The sequence below is a fragment of the Diospyros lotus genome, chromosome 2, assembly GCF_014633365.1.
Source record: "Diospyros lotus cultivar Yz01 chromosome 2, ASM1463336v1, whole genome shotgun sequence".
NCBI classification, from domain to species: domain Eukaryota; kingdom Viridiplantae; phylum Streptophyta; class Magnoliopsida; order Ericales; family Ebenaceae; genus Diospyros; species Diospyros lotus.
Window position 1 is genome coordinate 15,037,036 of NC_068339.1, and position 16,750 is coordinate 15,053,785.

General features: G+C 33.9%; 2 protein-coding genes across 3 annotated transcripts; one reads left to right on the forward strand and one right to left on the reverse strand.

Moving 5' to 3' along the window:
- The first annotated feature begins 1,774 nt into the window (after window positions 1–1,774).
- LOC127795150 (mitochondrial outer membrane protein porin 4) lies at window positions 1,775–9,086 on the forward strand. Of its 2 annotated transcripts, none has more exons than XM_052326637.1 (7): window positions 1,775–1,875; window positions 2,012–2,076; window positions 5,133–5,200; window positions 5,887–5,997; window positions 6,079–6,165; window positions 7,181–7,389; window positions 8,563–9,086. In XM_052326637.1, the coding sequence occupies exons 2-7, from the start codon at window positions 2,031–2,033 to the stop codon at window positions 8,867–8,869; spliced, it is 828 nt and encodes a 275-aa protein (XP_052182597.1). In that variant the 5' UTR covers window positions 1,775–1,875; window positions 2,012–2,030; the 3' UTR covers window positions 8,870–9,086. The 2 variants fall into 2 exon arrangements, with proteins under 2 accessions (XP_052182597.1, XP_052182598.1); XM_052326638.1 differs by having other exon boundaries at window positions 1,826–1,910.
- A 357-nt stretch (window positions 9,087–9,443) lies between these two features.
- Window positions 9,444–12,612, reverse strand: LOC127795149 (protein REPRESSOR OF SILENCING 3). Its single transcript, XM_052326636.1, has 4 exons — window positions 12,184–12,612; window positions 11,383–11,607; window positions 10,751–11,179; window positions 9,444–10,635 (listed from the first exon to the last, which is right to left on the reverse strand). Exons 1-4 carry the CDS (start codon window positions 12,469–12,471, stop codon window positions 9,634–9,636), a joined length of 1,944 nt encoding a protein of 647 aa, XP_052182596.1. The 5' UTR covers window positions 12,472–12,612; the 3' UTR covers window positions 9,444–9,633.
- Window positions 12,613–16,750: the final 4,138 nt, after the last annotated feature.

The following is a 16,750-nucleotide window of genomic DNA, read 5'->3' on the forward strand; positions in this document are numbered from 1 at the left end:
AATAATTTAAAAACTTATCTCGTACCAAACGACAGTGTTTGAAAATAGAAAAATGCTATTAGTATATTATTGTGTATATTTTGGGCTATATAATGATGTACCAATGTCTAAAATGTCCTTACCCAAGGCAATGAGACACAATGAGACGTGATGAGGCGAGGGGTATTTATGTCATTTATGTGCATTATATAGCCTAAAATGTACATAAATAATGTACAAATAGCATGATCTCAACCCTTGGGATTACCATCATTTTGCAGAGGCTCTATCACTCTTGTCCTTAATTTCAACAGATGTGGTAAATCACAAATGGGTCTTTGACCCTTGTCTAGATTAATTATTAAACTCGTAACATATTAATACTAATCATAGGATGTCACTTATTTGTTACTTAACCTACACCCTAAAAAAAAAAAATATTCAACGCTTGACTTATAGATCAAATATGGAGATTTGTATTAAGAAAACTTTTGTTAAAAATGGCTAAGAGAAAATTATATTAAGATAATATTATAATATTTTTTAAATTAAGATATAAAATAATTAAAATAATTTTTTTAATACATTTTAAAATTTTTATCAAATTATTTATTAAATTTTTTAGAATGCACTGAAGAACATATGTATTTTTTTTTTATCTATAAGGTCTAAAATATGTTTATCTTAAAAAAAATAAGTATATATGAAAAATATCACATGAGAAGTCACAAGATTTCTTTTTTAAGAAATATATTAAAAATAATAAAAATTTAAAATACTTTTCATATTTATTTTTTATTTATATTTTAATCAACAAACACTATTCAAATAAATAAATTACCACCTTAATCAATACTTTGTTAATTTGTTAAAATGATCATTTTGCCTGTCTTCATCTTTATTATACTACTATACTTAAAAAAAATGAGAGGGGCAAAATAGTTATTTTACATAATCAACAAAGTTAGTCAATGCATATATTACAGCTAGAGAGTAAAGGTTTAATTTATAATTATAAATAAGGTTAATAAGAAAACAAGCTCCAAGATTATAAATTCATAAACTACATTTAGCTTTTTTGAGGTTTGATATAATTACAGAATTACATCATCTTTTAGCAAATATTTGACCAATAGAGGATCAGTGTAATTTCTATAATATAAGGATTCGCATTATAATTTAGTGAAGATTATTGTTATAGAATCAATTTTGTTTTAGTGCTAATTTCATAAGTAGCTTAAAATTTAACTTTTTAAAAAAATCATAAATTTAAGTTATTTAGGTATATTTAATTAAAAATCAAATTATAGTATTAAAAAATGGGGTGAATTGAATTATAGAATTGTGTTTGAAAAATTTACAAGGTTGAGTAAAGTTATAGTGTTAAATAATTAAAAATATAAAAATAGTTATTAGAAAATACATAATTTATAAAAAAATAAAATTAGAATATAACATTTTATTTAAATAAATTCTTATAAATCTTATCAAATTTACGTGACGTATAGTTTGATCCTTCAAAATTATTTTAAATAATTTTAGTATAGAGAGCGATGATATCACGTTTGTCATTGAGTTTGAAAGTATGTCGATTGAGTTTTAGAGTGTTATTTATGTTAAATTAAATTTAAATATATTAACAATTATAATGGAAACTTCACTCAAATTTAACTAATTTAGCTCATAGCTCCAATCTTAAATCTCAAAGGGGTCGTAACTCATAAGCCGTTGGAGCCATCATTCGGTCGAAACGGTTCCGGTTCATCCCACTCCGGTGTGACTACAGGCCGGACCGGTCATTGCCCTTTTCGCATAAAGATACTACACAAGAGCAGAGCTAGGGTTCCAAGACCTACATTTCAGTTGTTCGACGACTAATTATACCTCCTCTCCCAGGTCTCTCTCCCTCTCTCTCTCTCGGTAGCATAAATGTATGTATATAATGCAATGCGTGTATATATGTGTACTTCTATGTGATATATGTATAAATATCCTGGTTCTTTCTGCATTCATTTTCTGAACGTTGTTTCAGCTTCTCTGTTCCACCGAATATGGGCAATCCGGCGCCATTTTCCGATATTGGCAAGCTATCAAAAGGTACTCTTCTAACTATCTATTTTCTCCTAAATTAACCATCCGGTTGTTGGATTTTGGTTTCGCTTGTTAGAAATGAAAGTAAAGAACCTGCCTAAAATCTAACCGAGTCCAAACTGATAAAGTCCCGTTATATTTGCGTTGCCTTTGTTGTTCTAGTTTTTTACTCCATGAAGTAAGTTTTGTATGATTTCTGAAATTTAGCGCCTGTGTTAAGCTAGGTTTTCTGGTGTGAGTACTGGAAGTTACTTTGTTCTTCTAGTACTGTCATCTGGTGCTCATGCAGGAACTAGTATTCTACCAGTCTAAGGCTATGTTTGGATTGAAGGGGGTTTGAAGAGGGAAGGGAAAGAATCCTCTTTTTTAGAAGAAATTTTAAAAGAAGAGGGGCAGCGGATTGGAAGGGACCCAATCCCCCTCCTTCCCCCTACTTCATCTAAATTCTCGTCCTCCCCAATTGGAGGGTACGGGAAGGGATGTGGGTTTTTTTTTATTAAACATCTTTTCTTTTACTTTTTGTCCTTTGTGCTATGCATTGGAATAAAAAATATAAGGGCTATATTTAAAATTTAATATTATAGCCCTTCCATTCCCTTTGATTTTCACTTAAAACTGCCAAACAATGGAAAGAGAGTTCCCTTCTTAACATCCAAACAAGAGTAAAACAAAGCTCCCTCCTTTCCTCTCCTTTCCTTCCCTTTCATTTCTTTTATTAACCCTTCCATTGGTTTTAGGCAAGTTGCGTTTTTGTATTCCATGATTGATTGGAATAAGAGAACCAACAGGTTTCTTGTTTCAAATGGATTGCATTTCCAGATTTTCTTTCTCCATCAGTTATCCGAACAGTTTCCTCCCCCATCAAATGTAAACACCCGAAGGTTGTTAAAAAATTTATGATAAACCACTACATGCTAAGCAATTAGGAAGAAAAATGCATTGTGAAACTTATATACACATTAGGTGACATCGCCAAATTGTCGTTCCCTGTAAACTCATCCCCTGTTATCATTAGTCCAATAAGTAATATTTTCCACAAGCTTGATTCTATTCACTGATTAGGTAACAAGTAACAACTAGAGAATACTGTTTGTGCTGTACATGAGCAAAATTTGAAGGTGAAAGCAAGAAAGTGTCTAGAAGTTAGTTCTCCAAAACTGAAAGTTAATTACAGCAGTCAATGGGCGGACTCTGGGTCTAATTGGTTTGGGTTCATATGTAACTCGAAGTCTACTAATGCAACTGATTTCTCAAAATATCAACCCATGTGAGAAACCTTGTATGGAAATTGCTTTAGTCCCTGGAGGAGTGATACCTAATTAAATGCCTGTAAAATTAATTCCTGTTGAGCATAGGCTAGGAAGGCAAGCTGTGAGCTGGTTTGGAAAAGTTTTACACCCCATTTGGAATGAATGAATTTGACAAAATTTTGTGGAATTCATTTCCAATTCCAAATTTTTATGCTTGGAATTAAAAAAAGAAAAGGGTGTGGAATTGAATTCCATGGAATTGATCAAAGCCAAAGAAAAATCCATCAAATTTTGTGGAATTTGCAAATGAATTCCTTACTTAAGACATGACTTATTTTAAGACCAAAATGCCCTTCATCTTTTCTCATATTTCGAATCATGTTACACCATCTTAAAATACAAAACTAGGTTTTGTTTTTGTGTTGTTGAAAAAGCTGCCTCCATCTGCAGCACCGCAGCAACCTCTATTGTAGCGCAGCAACAAGAATCGCAAAGGATATTCCTATGCAATGTGATATATGATGTGATAGTTTCGGCTTTTAGCAATAGTTTGGTGGAATGGATTTTTCACACACTGTTTATATATATATGCACATTAGAAGATGATTTTTTGTTTTGGGTTATCGACCCATGCAAATTGGTAATAATAATCGTGACTGTGAAATATCTAATTTGTTCTTGTATTGATCCTAATAATTGTGATTTTTAGCATATGAGATATTTTACTGTGTAAGACTACCAATTTTGATGTGAAATAATTCTGGATATTTGACTCTTTTTTTTTTTTTTTTAACTTTAAGAAGGTTATTATGCCAATGGTATTTTACGCAATAAGAGCAAATGAAACTTAAATTCTGTATTCATTCCAAACATACTTTTGTGGAATTCAATTAAATTTCATATTTTGAGTTTTATCATTCCAAACATTGGAATTCATTTATAAATGATTTCCAAATGTTAAGTTCATTCATTCCAAACAGACTGTTACTGAATCTGAATAGTTTTTTTGAAATTGCAAAACAGGCCCTCTGCTTGGAAGTTATTTCTAAGAGCCTCAACTCTGTTAATAAATTTGTATGCACTTCTAGTATAATAGCAGTTTGTCTATGAGATGGCAAGTCTTTGTTTTATCACCATTTTCCTGGACTTCTGATAATGGAATGGAACTCCATTGTTACACAAACTTTACAAACATAAATCTTTTTACATGACATGTTGACAATAATATTTGCCTTACAGAAGATCATGATTAGCATGTGCCATGTGCACCTTCTATACATTTCATTTATAGCATAGTCTGTTAGAACCTACATATTCATATGTTTCTAGTATGATGGGGTCTTGGAAGGTTTGTTTTTCTTTCCAAATAATAACTTTCCTTTTCCTGCATAAGGCAGCAGCACTACACTAATGTTTTTCATACTTTATATTGTACAAATCATTTGGTATGATACATTAATGAAAATGCCTTATTGAAGTGAAAGGAGAAGACATTGTTATGTTGGACTTAGCTTACTTGGTGGCTATTATATTGTGATGTCAGGATTTTACAACGTAGCCAATATCAAAATGAAGAGAGTATAGAAAGGAAACACTTTTTTCTGAGTTGTGGTGTAATTGAATTTAAAATTTCAGGGACTACTGAGTTTTCAAGTTTCTTTGCTTATTTTTCTTTCACCAAAAATCCCCTATCCTCCTCCCTTTTTTCTCTGAAAGTTTTAATGTTCTAATATTTTTAGTAGTTTCTTGAGCATCACATTAATTTTTTCTAGATCAATCAGCCTGAATCTAAGAGTTTTTGGTGTTGTGCAGATCTATTGACCAAAGATTACAATTTTGATTACAAGTTCACCTTTTCAGTTCCTAGCGCTAATGGGATGGTATGAATCTTTTTCACTTAAGTTTACTTATATTTCCGCCATGTTCACAACTGATTTAAAATTGAACTTGAATCATGTCTAGCAGTTGTGGTCAATACTTTTAAGTGTTTTTATAATTCTCAAAACCATTAATTCTCCTACTGCATGAATTATTCCTAGACCAACTCTACTTTTAAAAATCAACTTAGGGCGAAACAAAATAAAAACACACCACAGAGGAAGATAAATTATTTGTAGATCATGTATTTGTTTTACCTTTTTTGGGGGGGGTGGGGGGTGTGTTGGGGATGTGGTTGGGTGAGTTAATATGATCAAATAGGTTTGGCATGTAAGTCCAGCTGCATCATGTTTTTACTTATAAGGTTTCTTTTATATTCAATGACTGTGTATGAATGCCATGTCATTTATTAAAAGGAAAAAAAAATTCATGTTTAAAATGTATTGGTATGATGGCTTCTATTATTGCTGTAGTTGCTTGGGTGGAAGCTTTGGGCTTGTCATGTAAGACCCTTGCAAAAATATGCCACGATGTTTCTCTTAAGATGGTCATTGTCATCTTCGATACTGATTAGAATAGCAACAAATAAACAAAAGTAATAAATTTACTGTTTATGATATTCACGCTCTTTTCTTTCAAACATTAATTTCTACCTTTTCTGTTTCCCAACTTCAATACTCAATGACAGGGAATAGCAGCTAATGGTGTGAAGCGGGATGAAGTATTTATTGGCGACATAAGCACCCAGTACAAGAGTGGAAATGCTATTGTGGATGTAAAAGTTGACAGCTACTCTATTGTAAGAGAAGAACACTTTGCTGTTACAACAAGCCCATGTGAGCTGTAACATGTATTAGTATATTTCTTTAGTTGCTTGCAGATCTCCACAAAGGTCACTCTGAACAATGCATTGCCCTCTACTAAAGCAGCAATTAGCTTTGATATACCTGATCACAAGTCTGGAAAGGTTAGCGCTTTACCAATTAAAATGTTTTTATATAGTATTCTCTGCAAGAATAGTGTTAGGCAAATTTGTTACTGTACATTCCTTTGTTCGTACAAGCAATGTCACCATTGGAATAGTTGAACTAATGGCTTCCAACGCCAAAATTCATTATTCATCCTTTACTCTGTAGATCCAATGAAGGTTCTTAATGTTGAAAAATCCGAAATTTGTTGTCTGACCAGTAGCTGAAACTTCAAATTAGGTAATATGAAATGAGAATATCTAGGCAAGATATGCAATGAGGTGAAAAACACAAGAAAGAGTAGGGTTCTTCTGTTTCCACATATCCAGCTTTGTCCTGGGTTGGGAGTTGGAGCATTATTGCTGTAAGAACATCTTTACACATCCATTTTACCCACAAAGTCATTAGGTTTTGATTAATGATGGTATTGTCCCAAGTCTCTGTTTGCTGGTGCATTGAGGTCTGGTCTGCAAACATAAGCAACGTGGTTTATAGACAGTTGACAATTGGTTTGAACTTTTAACCTCTTCAAAACTTGTGTACTAAGCTGACACTTGACAATTTATCCGTCTAACTTGTTCACTTGTTTTTCCCAATCTATTAAAGGTTCTTCCACAAGTCTTGCGTTTGGCTCAAATTTTATTGAACAGCTTATTAGCAACTATTTGTGGACATTGACCTGCCAATTAACCAAGACTGATTTTATGTGTTAACTCCCACAATTTGGTTACTTGTGCTGACCTTGGAGGGTTGAGTTTCATGCAATATATTAGGACCAGGACAGGAGCAAGATGGTTCTTCCCAATTTTCTGACTCAGGCTTGACTTGGAGCCAATTTCGTTGTTGCAGTGAACTTTTATTTTATTTTATTTTCTTTTTTTCCTCTTGAAGGAACAAATTTCCTGTGGTGTAATTATCCAATTTGGGGTGTTCAAAGCCAGGGATAATTTGATTTTGGATTGGATTTGATTTGTGCTTGCTAAATCAAAATTTTCTTTATTTTTGAATCTACAGCTAGATGTTCAGTACTTTCACAATCATGCAGCCATCAATTCCAGTATTGGCTTGAACCCAGCCCCTCTTTTGGAGGTTGCCACAGCATTTGGCAACAAGGATCTTACTCTCGGTGGAGAAATTGGTTTTGATACTGCTTCTGCTTCATTCACCAAATGCAATGCTGGGATTGGCTTTATGAAGACAGATTTCTCTGTGGCACTTTTACTGTATGTAAATGGACCTTCTTTTTTCGATTCCTAGATTATTATATTCTTGTATTTGTGTGCATATATGGATGTGGACTTGTGTGCATGGCTGAATTAATAACAAATTAACCAAACTCATACAGCTAATATGGAACCATAATAATCTACTAAAAATGTCTCCACTTTTATGGCACATAACTGCTAGTTTACCTCAGATCGTACTCAGAAGTGCTACATTATAATTTCGGTCAATGATTATAAAGTGTCAAACATGCAGTGCCTTGATGTTTCAATGTAGGAAAATTTCCAAAATAGAGCTTGTTACATGTTCTGAGATCTTTCTCTGTTTGTTCAGTTGAGTTTTGAGATTAATTTTAGCATGTGGGATAGTACCCTTTGATAGAGCTTGTTAGAGATGATGTGTATTTTAGAGAGTATCTTTCCCTGACATTGGGCAGTGGATTTGTATTTATGCGATCAGTTTGTTTGTCTCTATATTTTGGGAAAGGTTGAAGTTTTTAATACTTGGAAATATTAGTAAGTTTTGTACTTTATTTGCTAAATTTTATGAATGGTTATGTTTAGCTGCAGATGCATGCCAGGTGGTCTATTATGATGTTGATTTTTGTTGCCTGGATAAGTTATGTATTTGGCGTGTTGAGGTTATTTGGTTTTAGTTTTGCTAACGATCAATATCGCCAGTATTTAACAGCTTTGAGGACAGACTTTGCATTTCCAATGTGTGTCCTTCGTTTAGAGTTATTTATTTTCGTAGAAATATGAGGGAGAGTCTCCTAGATATAAAGTTTTAATCACGTGGTGATAGGTCATAATCTTGTCTTGTTTATCACAATATTTTTATAAAGATTAAGATAAAATTAAATGACTTTGTATGGGTTGTTTTACGATCAGGTATACTCCCAACACATTTAGTTATCCTTTTTTTTTTCTTTTTTTCTAAAAGTTATTGGCATTTCCTGTTCAAATTTATGAACAAATGTACTGGTTTTTTATTGGCATTCTTTCACATTTGTGTGCATGGACTCATGTGTTTATATTTTGTGCTCAATTAAGATGCAAGAACTGCAAAAATATATGCTTAATTACGGATGTAACATCGTGTGCTTCTCTTAGTTTTAGAAGGGGTCTTGTACAACACAAATGTCTGTTCTGAAACTTTTTGATGCTGTGTAGGTTGGACAAAGGGCAGACGCTGAAGGCATCGTACATTCACACCTTGAACCCATTGAATGGAACTGTAGTTGCTGCCGAAATGACACACAGACTATCCACATTTGACAATAGTTTTTCCATCGGAAGCTCTCATGCAATCAACCCTTACACAAGATTGAAGGCGAGGTTCTCCGACAATGGAAGGATTGCAATGCTTTGCCAGCGGGAATGGAGACCTAATTCACTGGTAACTTTTTCAGCAGAATATGACTCGAAGGCCACAAAGGCAGCCCCTAAGTTCGGTCTTGCCCTTGCTCTCAAGCCCTGAAACTCAGATCGACCCTTTTCCTTTTCTGGTACAAAACTGCATTGACTTCAATCGTATTTCAATTTTTCAAACCCCAAGGTGGGAATTACATTAGGGAGGCCATGATAGATAACAGGTGTATTGTTGAATTCAATTCAAAGATTGATTGGGAGATTGAACCCAGTTTTGAAGACGATGATGGTATAGTGATGAATACCAAAGATTGCTATTGAAGTTTTGGAAGGCTTGTATGTCTATGGTGATGTGCAGTGCCAGATTATGGAAAGATACACATGTTTCTAAGGAATACTGAGCTTCTCGTTGTTGGGGTGCTCAGTATAATGCGATGGCACTTGGGCCTATGGTGGAGTGACTTGATCTTTTATTAACCGTCCGATTATCAAGTTTGGAAACTGGCTTGAAGATAGAACCCTTGTACCGATTTTATAGTTACTGCTGTTTGGACTTCGTTTCATTATTATTGAAGAGAGAACCCCGTATACCCAAACACATCCTTTAATCAATCACCATGGTTGGCTCCTTCTCAGTCTCGACGGCATCACAATTCCCACACAAACAATCCATTTCAAAATAATTGTCACAAAAAACCCATTTAAATTTCTCATGGTCATCGGTGCATGGAAATATTACTTAAAATGTGCATGGTCCAAACTCATCTTCCTCGACCGTCCGTGGAAACAATACAATATTCTTTAACGCCAGATGGAAGGAATCAAACTAAATTAGCTCCTCAAACCATGAAGAATTTCTGGCAAGCTCAGCTCCTACTTCTCCTTATTCTTTTTCTTCAATGACCCGCTTAAAGCTGCTTTAGCACTCGTCCATTCTCTCATGGAAGAGGCACTCCTCATGAAAGAGCAAGTTTCACCGATGGCAAAGTTTCTGTTCGGTGGTTGCACTCTTTGTGCTTCGAATTTTTGGGCAGAAGTAGCATCAGTTTTCCCTAAAGTTTGCACACCTTTTTGCCGTGACTCATGATCCAGACCAACAGCCAAACCAACCGTTTTGGAACTATGAGGAGATGTAAGGGCAACGCCGGTGCAAACACCTGAAGCATTAGCACAATCTCTAGAAGAACCATTGCTACTTGACTTCACCAACACGGTTTTAGTCATAGCATCCTCGCTCTTGGGTTCCTCCTGCTCTTGCCTTTTGGAAGTTGTACCTTGTAAAAGTTGTGAAATGCTGAACGAACTGTTTGTCCCGCCAACCAGTTGGGTCCACGATGACTTTTGTAGCCATGAAGCACCTCTGGCCGATTTATTCAAAGCTGCACTTGGTTCATTTGATTGAGTTGCAGCAGGCTCCTTTTGCACATTAGGCAGGCTGGGCTGAGATTCCAAGTTTATACTCTTTACCAGGTTCTGGTTTGGATGATCAGACAAGTAGGGAACGCTAGTATTATCACTCTTTGATTCGTCTCTTGCAGGAACTATGCCGGGCTTTATATGTGAAGTGCCAAACGAAGTGTCATCTCTCTCACCAGCTAACTCGCTGCCAATGGACTTCTGTGGCCATGAAATATTGGTATTAGATTGCCGGCTGACTGATCCTACTTCAATGGGTTGAACCGATTCATTTGAATGGTTATTATTTACACTCTTCTTCTTCTTCTTCATGTTAGTAGAGAGAACTTCAATCCCATCAGTCTCTTCAATTAGAGAGAATTTCCTTTTCTTGGTAGAAGGTACAGTTTTCCTTTTTTGACTTCTAAGCACATTCTCAGATGCCCGGCCTTTAGACGTCGGTAGTTTGACTGTGGATCCCTGGAATAAAGACAGGTGAAACAGAATGTCAGAAATCTAAACAACAAATGACGTGACTACATGTAACAAATCCAAGCATAAAGTTGCACCGTGTCAACTGAGCACTACATTATACCTCATCTGGTGAATTTGTTTCCTGTCCCTGCCTCCCCAACAAAGTTGCTAAATTCTTTCCCCCTGCAACCAAGTTCATTATGAGGTTATCCTCATCGGTCATATGATCTATTGCATTTGTATCCTGTAGCTGGTCAACTGATTTGGCAGCTTCATCTCCCTCCTCTATCAATCCAGTCGCATTGCAGTCTGGCTTCAAAAAAATTTCCCCCTCAAAGAGCTTCTTCATCACTGACTCCATCATATTTAGCTCTTTCTCGTCCATGCCATGGACTTGTGTTTCAAGCTCAGAAATCTTTTTTTCTTTAGCACTGTGAGAAGGATCAGAATGCTCCTCACAATCGCAGAAATGAATTGGGAGAGGAGGAACTTCAACTCGTTGGAAACTGTATTTGTGCTTACCACTTCCATTAAAAGGCAACAATTTCACCTAAAGAAGAAACCCATTAGTTCTGAGAAAATGAGAGCAATACAACCAAGTTTCATGCATCAATTACCAAAGTAATTGATCCAGCTCTAAACTATAATTTGCACGCAAGTTGGACTTGCAATGCCAGCAAATCAAATGATAAAGATCAAATGCAGACGACACAACAAGAATGCAAACTCCAAGGTGGGGAGAGAATCGCCTACCTTTCTTAATTTAGGGAAGAAAAGCCGAACCTCAGTCTTTTTCAGGTTCAACCCATTGCTGAGTTTTTTAGGAGAACCCACAGGTTTAGATACATCAACAGAATCATCAGTTCCACTGTTAGCAAGTTTAGCATCTTCTGCCCAGTCCTGTCTCAACCGAAGAAGATAATGTTCTCTAGCCTTCTCAAGTCTCAGCCTACCTCCTTTCCACATGCACCCATTATACTGTAAGAGATAAATACCAAATGATAAGCATAGTTGGCTCTAACATGGAATATCAAAAATGACAAGCAAAATTCAATCAAGTCAAATGGACTTTGGACTTGAGAATGCAAATGCTTCGCTCTTGCACTTGCAACTTCTCAAGACCCCTATGTTCCTTATTATCGACAGTCAATAACATTTTCCCCCTTCCTGGAATTGCAAGAGAGACAAGCATTGTCCGCAATTTCAGAAAGCCTGTTTGGGTCTCAAGTACTTGTTCCCGTTTGGCAAATCACAATCAGGCAGATTCTATCATGGAACTCCAGCAACAACAACAATAGCAAGACTTCATGAATTCAAACTCTCCACTCATCCCTATCCTTCTAGCAGCGTTATAACAGGATATAGAGCTCATTACCAAAAATAACCAATTCAACTTAAACTTCAAGTCCCTGAATCCTGATACAAATACATTGTTCTAATGACCTAAAACCCTATCAATTAGCCCCAAATACAGGAAAACAGAACTAATTACCATTAACTACATCCTTTAGAATAGTGCAACAGACACACACACACACACACACATATAGGTACCGTGGAGAAGAGCTTGGGAAGAGATTTGATGGAAGAGGGAAGGAAATCGAAGTAAGCAAAGCTGCGGCCTTTGGTGCGAACAATCTCCAAAGACTCCACAGTGCCCAGAGAGGAAAAAGTTTTGCGAAGATCTTCGGCCGTCACACTCGCCCCCAAGCCTCCCACGAAAATCCTTGTGATTGTTCCTTTTCCTTCTTCTTCTTCTCCTCCATTATCAGCAGTGTTCTTCCCAGTACTGCGGCTACTGGTAGCTTCTTTTCTTCTGCTGTGCTCTGGTTCCCCTGCCATATCTTCCCAATCCCAGAAACCCTAATTTCTTACCAGTAATACAAAAAAGGTTTATCGCATCGTAGAAGAAACCTTAGTTGAATTGATCAGAAAATTCATGTCGACTTTACCCAATGCATTAGGGTTTACTACACTCCAGAGCCCAAAGCCCCAAACCACAGCCAATTTAAACCAATCGGTTAATTTGCACTGCACTCCCTCAACTACGGGTGGGTATCGTTAAAGCCCCCACCAAACCAAAGGAGAGCTTTGAGGAATTGGGCTTCCACCAAACGCCTGTTAAAGAGACAGTGACATTAACCTTTCCACGTTGTAATTAGATTTCAAAATAGGAAAGAAAAAAAAAATAAGGTTTACTGACGAGAGGTTTGGTGAGAAAAAAATATATATATAATAAGAAGTTTGATAAGAAATTTCTAATGAAAATAATTCGATAATATTTAAGTGGTCTAAGGCTACCTTGGCCAATTTCCCTAGCCAAGCTAAAAATTGAGGAGTTTGAGCTCTAACATAGCTCGCCAAAACTAATTTTCATCGCCAAAAATATGAGAAGCTTGAAAAGTCTCGCCATTGTAGGCGTTTGAATACTCCTAGCCATCTCTCCCCCTCCCTCAATGGCTACCAACGATGTATGTGATTTTGGGATCTTCTTCTTCATCAAGTAGATTGACAATTGCCATCAACAATTGCAGATATCAGATTTGGTGATGGCAGTGACTGGCAACGATGGCAAGGAGCAGAACTATTAGCAGAGGCGACAGCAAAGTCTTCTTCATCGAGCAAATCGACAGTTGCCATCAACAATTGTAAATAGTAGGTTTGTGAGATTTTGGAGAATTTTTTAATTTATTTTTGTATTAGATGATTGATATTATGTATTTGATTATTGATTTTGTGTATGTGTATATTTGATTATTTTGTTTATGCATATATCTGATTATTTTGTATAATTAGTTATTAATTTATGTATTTGATTATGGATTTTGTGTATGTATGAAAATTATATATAATATAAAATAAATAAAATTATAATTTATTAATAAATAAATGAAATATAAAGAGAATATAGAGTATGGTTTGAGCAATTATAGTTTTCGAGATAAAATTAAAATAGACAATGAATTATTATAATATAAGAGGGAGCTAACTTCGCTTCCTAGTTGAATGTTTTAAAAAATAAAAGTGTTTAACTGACCCATATTGTTGAAATTGAAATTGATAAAAAATTTGAACTGAACACTAGATTAAATAAAGGTTAGGAAGAGTAAATGTTTGGTTTACTCGAACTTATCAAATTAAATCGACAAAACTTGTCGGTTCGATTCGATTTTTTTTTTTTTTTTTGCATCGGTTTAGTTTGATTAATTTTTCTGAAAAGCTCAATTTCTTATTTTTGGTTCAATTTTTTTGTTGGAAGAACTAAACTAACAAAATCGACCGAATTTTAAAATAATATTGTTTTGATATTTATAAAATGACGTTATTTTATTCTATTTTGTGTGTTTTCTATTGATTACTTTAGTTTTATTCAAGTCTTTTTTTTTGTGTTTCTTCTGTTTAATCGGTTCGGTTCGATTTATATAGTTTTGCTTTAATTTTTTTGATTATCAGTTAGTTCGATTTTTTGGATTAATTAGCCAGTTCAGGTCAATTTTACTCTTTAATTCAATTTAATGGATTAGTGATATCATGTCAAACTAATCCAATTAACTCACAATAATATGTATAGAAGGTATGCAATGCATGTACCAACATATGTATCAAAACTATGTATGTGCCTCTAAGGTATTTGTCAAGTGGTTGACTCATGATATGTTATAATTCACACCAATAGATCATGGATTCGATTCCTTGCATTGTGTAGTGAGGCAAAATTTTTACTTACAATTTACCTCCTATGTCAAAATCGAGGATACGAACGATAAGGGACCATTCAAGAGCAATAATCCCATAAGTTTGTGCATATACTTCATATAGCAATTTATGAAAATACATGCCCTACTTTATGTACACAATAACATACACACTATTGTATGAATTCTTGTATTTTTTTGGTTTTCAATTTTGAATTGGTATCAAATCAAAAATTAATTTTTAAATTCTTTTGATCAGAGATTAATTAAATTTATTTAGTTTTAGACCAAACTAATTTTTTTTCTATGTAATTCAATTTAATTTAAATCAAAATTTGAACACCCATAACCATTAATTGACATAAAAACGTCAAATTAAGCAATGATGTTATTAACAAGATCTCCATAAGGTGTGATTGGATAGGAAGGGTTCTTCCATCTTAGTTCCTTTATGATTTCATTTAGCAAATTAAAAAAAGGAAAAGCTCAAGGGAAATTCTTTAAAATTTGTATGGCATATAGTGATTTTTAAAAAATAATATATAAATAATGAGTTTGAGTTATTAAAACAATTTATTTGTAGAAAAAAAAAAAAATATTACGTACAAATATGTTTACCTTCACAAAATACCAAGTTTGATGAACTAAAGATGTCTTTTATATAGAAATAATAACGTATAAGTTTTGTTATTGATTAAAAAATTAAAACCCTTAAATATGGGTGACTTTATCAAACTGTTATAATTAATACTTGAAAAGATAGGTACGTTAGTTATCTAAAAAATACATTTGTATGTATACTTACACGTGAATTTAATTTACTATTGTTGTTTGAAAAAATAAAATTACATATTATTATTAGCATCGCATGTTATTGTTCTAAGAAAATAAAATTACACGTGAATTACATATTATATGAATGATCAAGGTAAACTTGAAAAGTATTCTAATATTTTTATCAGACTGTATTGTTAAATTTTTTAAAAGGCATCATAGGACATATAAGTTATTTTACCTTCTCTGTAAGATCCATTATAGATAGATTGATTTATCTGAATAATCGCAGATAAGAAGTTACATGATTTTTTTTATTCAAGAGTTGATAGATAAATATAATAAAAAATATTTTTATGTCACTTTTTTTAATTTATATATTAATTAATAAACAGTAAGAGCATGTTTGATTGGACATATTTTTCATTAAAAAATGGTCATTTTTTACTCAAATTTTAGCTTTTGGGATGTTTCATGGCCAAATTTTTCATGGAAAATATTTTTCATATTGTAGTCACGTGACCCTCAATTCTCACTTTTGTTAGAATTGATTTTTTCATGGGGAGGGGGGTTGGATTTCATTTTCCATGGAAATGGAAAACCCAGCCACCACACAGTTGCTTCCTCTTCCACCACCGCCCACCAACTGAAAGCAGTAAAGATCGGCCATCAATGATGGCAGCAGTGATGGGCAACGAAGATGGTAGCTGTGGCAATGGTCGTTGCAATTGGCGATGGTAGTGATGGTGGGATGCAAGGAGAAAGAGAGAGAGAGTATGGGCAGTGAAGATGGCAGCAGCGGTGATGGCCTTTGCAATCGGCAATTGGGAGAGGCAAATAGGAGAAGTGAGTTTGGAAGAGAGAAAGATAGAGAGACTAGGGGTCTGCGTGGTATAATTTGGCCAGTCTAAACCATTTTCAGCACGCCAAACTACTGGTGCGGTTTTCCGACCAAACCAAACCGTGGTTTGGTTTGGGTGTGGCCAAATCACACCGCATTTGTAATCCAATTTGGTGCGATTTACCGCGATTTGAAAATATAGTACAAATAAGCCTTAAAACCACTAAAAATGCTACTTAAAAATGGTAAATAAATATGCAAATATTGGTAAATAAAGGCTGTTGAGCCACCTTGCTTATATTAATTAAGTTTTGATGATTAACAAAAATATTTTTATGATATAAATGTATTTTTCTCATATAAAAAAATAAATTTGTTTTAAATTAAAAGTGGGTACAAAGAGTAAATTTATTTTGAATTAAAGGTAGATTGTCTTTAAACATATTTTCTTCTTTTGATTATTTATGTTTCAAAAATTTATGTTTGAATTTTTATTTATTTATAAATGTTTTTATTACTTATGCAAAAAGTATATTTATTTTGAATTAAAGGATAATTACTTTTAGACATGTTTTATCTTTCTCATACAAAAAGTAAATTTATTTTGAATTAAAGAGAATTGGTTTTAAAAATATTTTCTCTTACACATGCAAGAAATAAATTTATTTTGAATTAAAGAATATTTCTTTTAGACATATTTTCTTGTTTTAATCATTTATGTTTCAAAAGCTTATATTTGAATTTTCAAATCTTGATTTTTCATATAAAAAGTGAATTTATTTTGAATTAAATGTAAGACATGTTTTCTTAT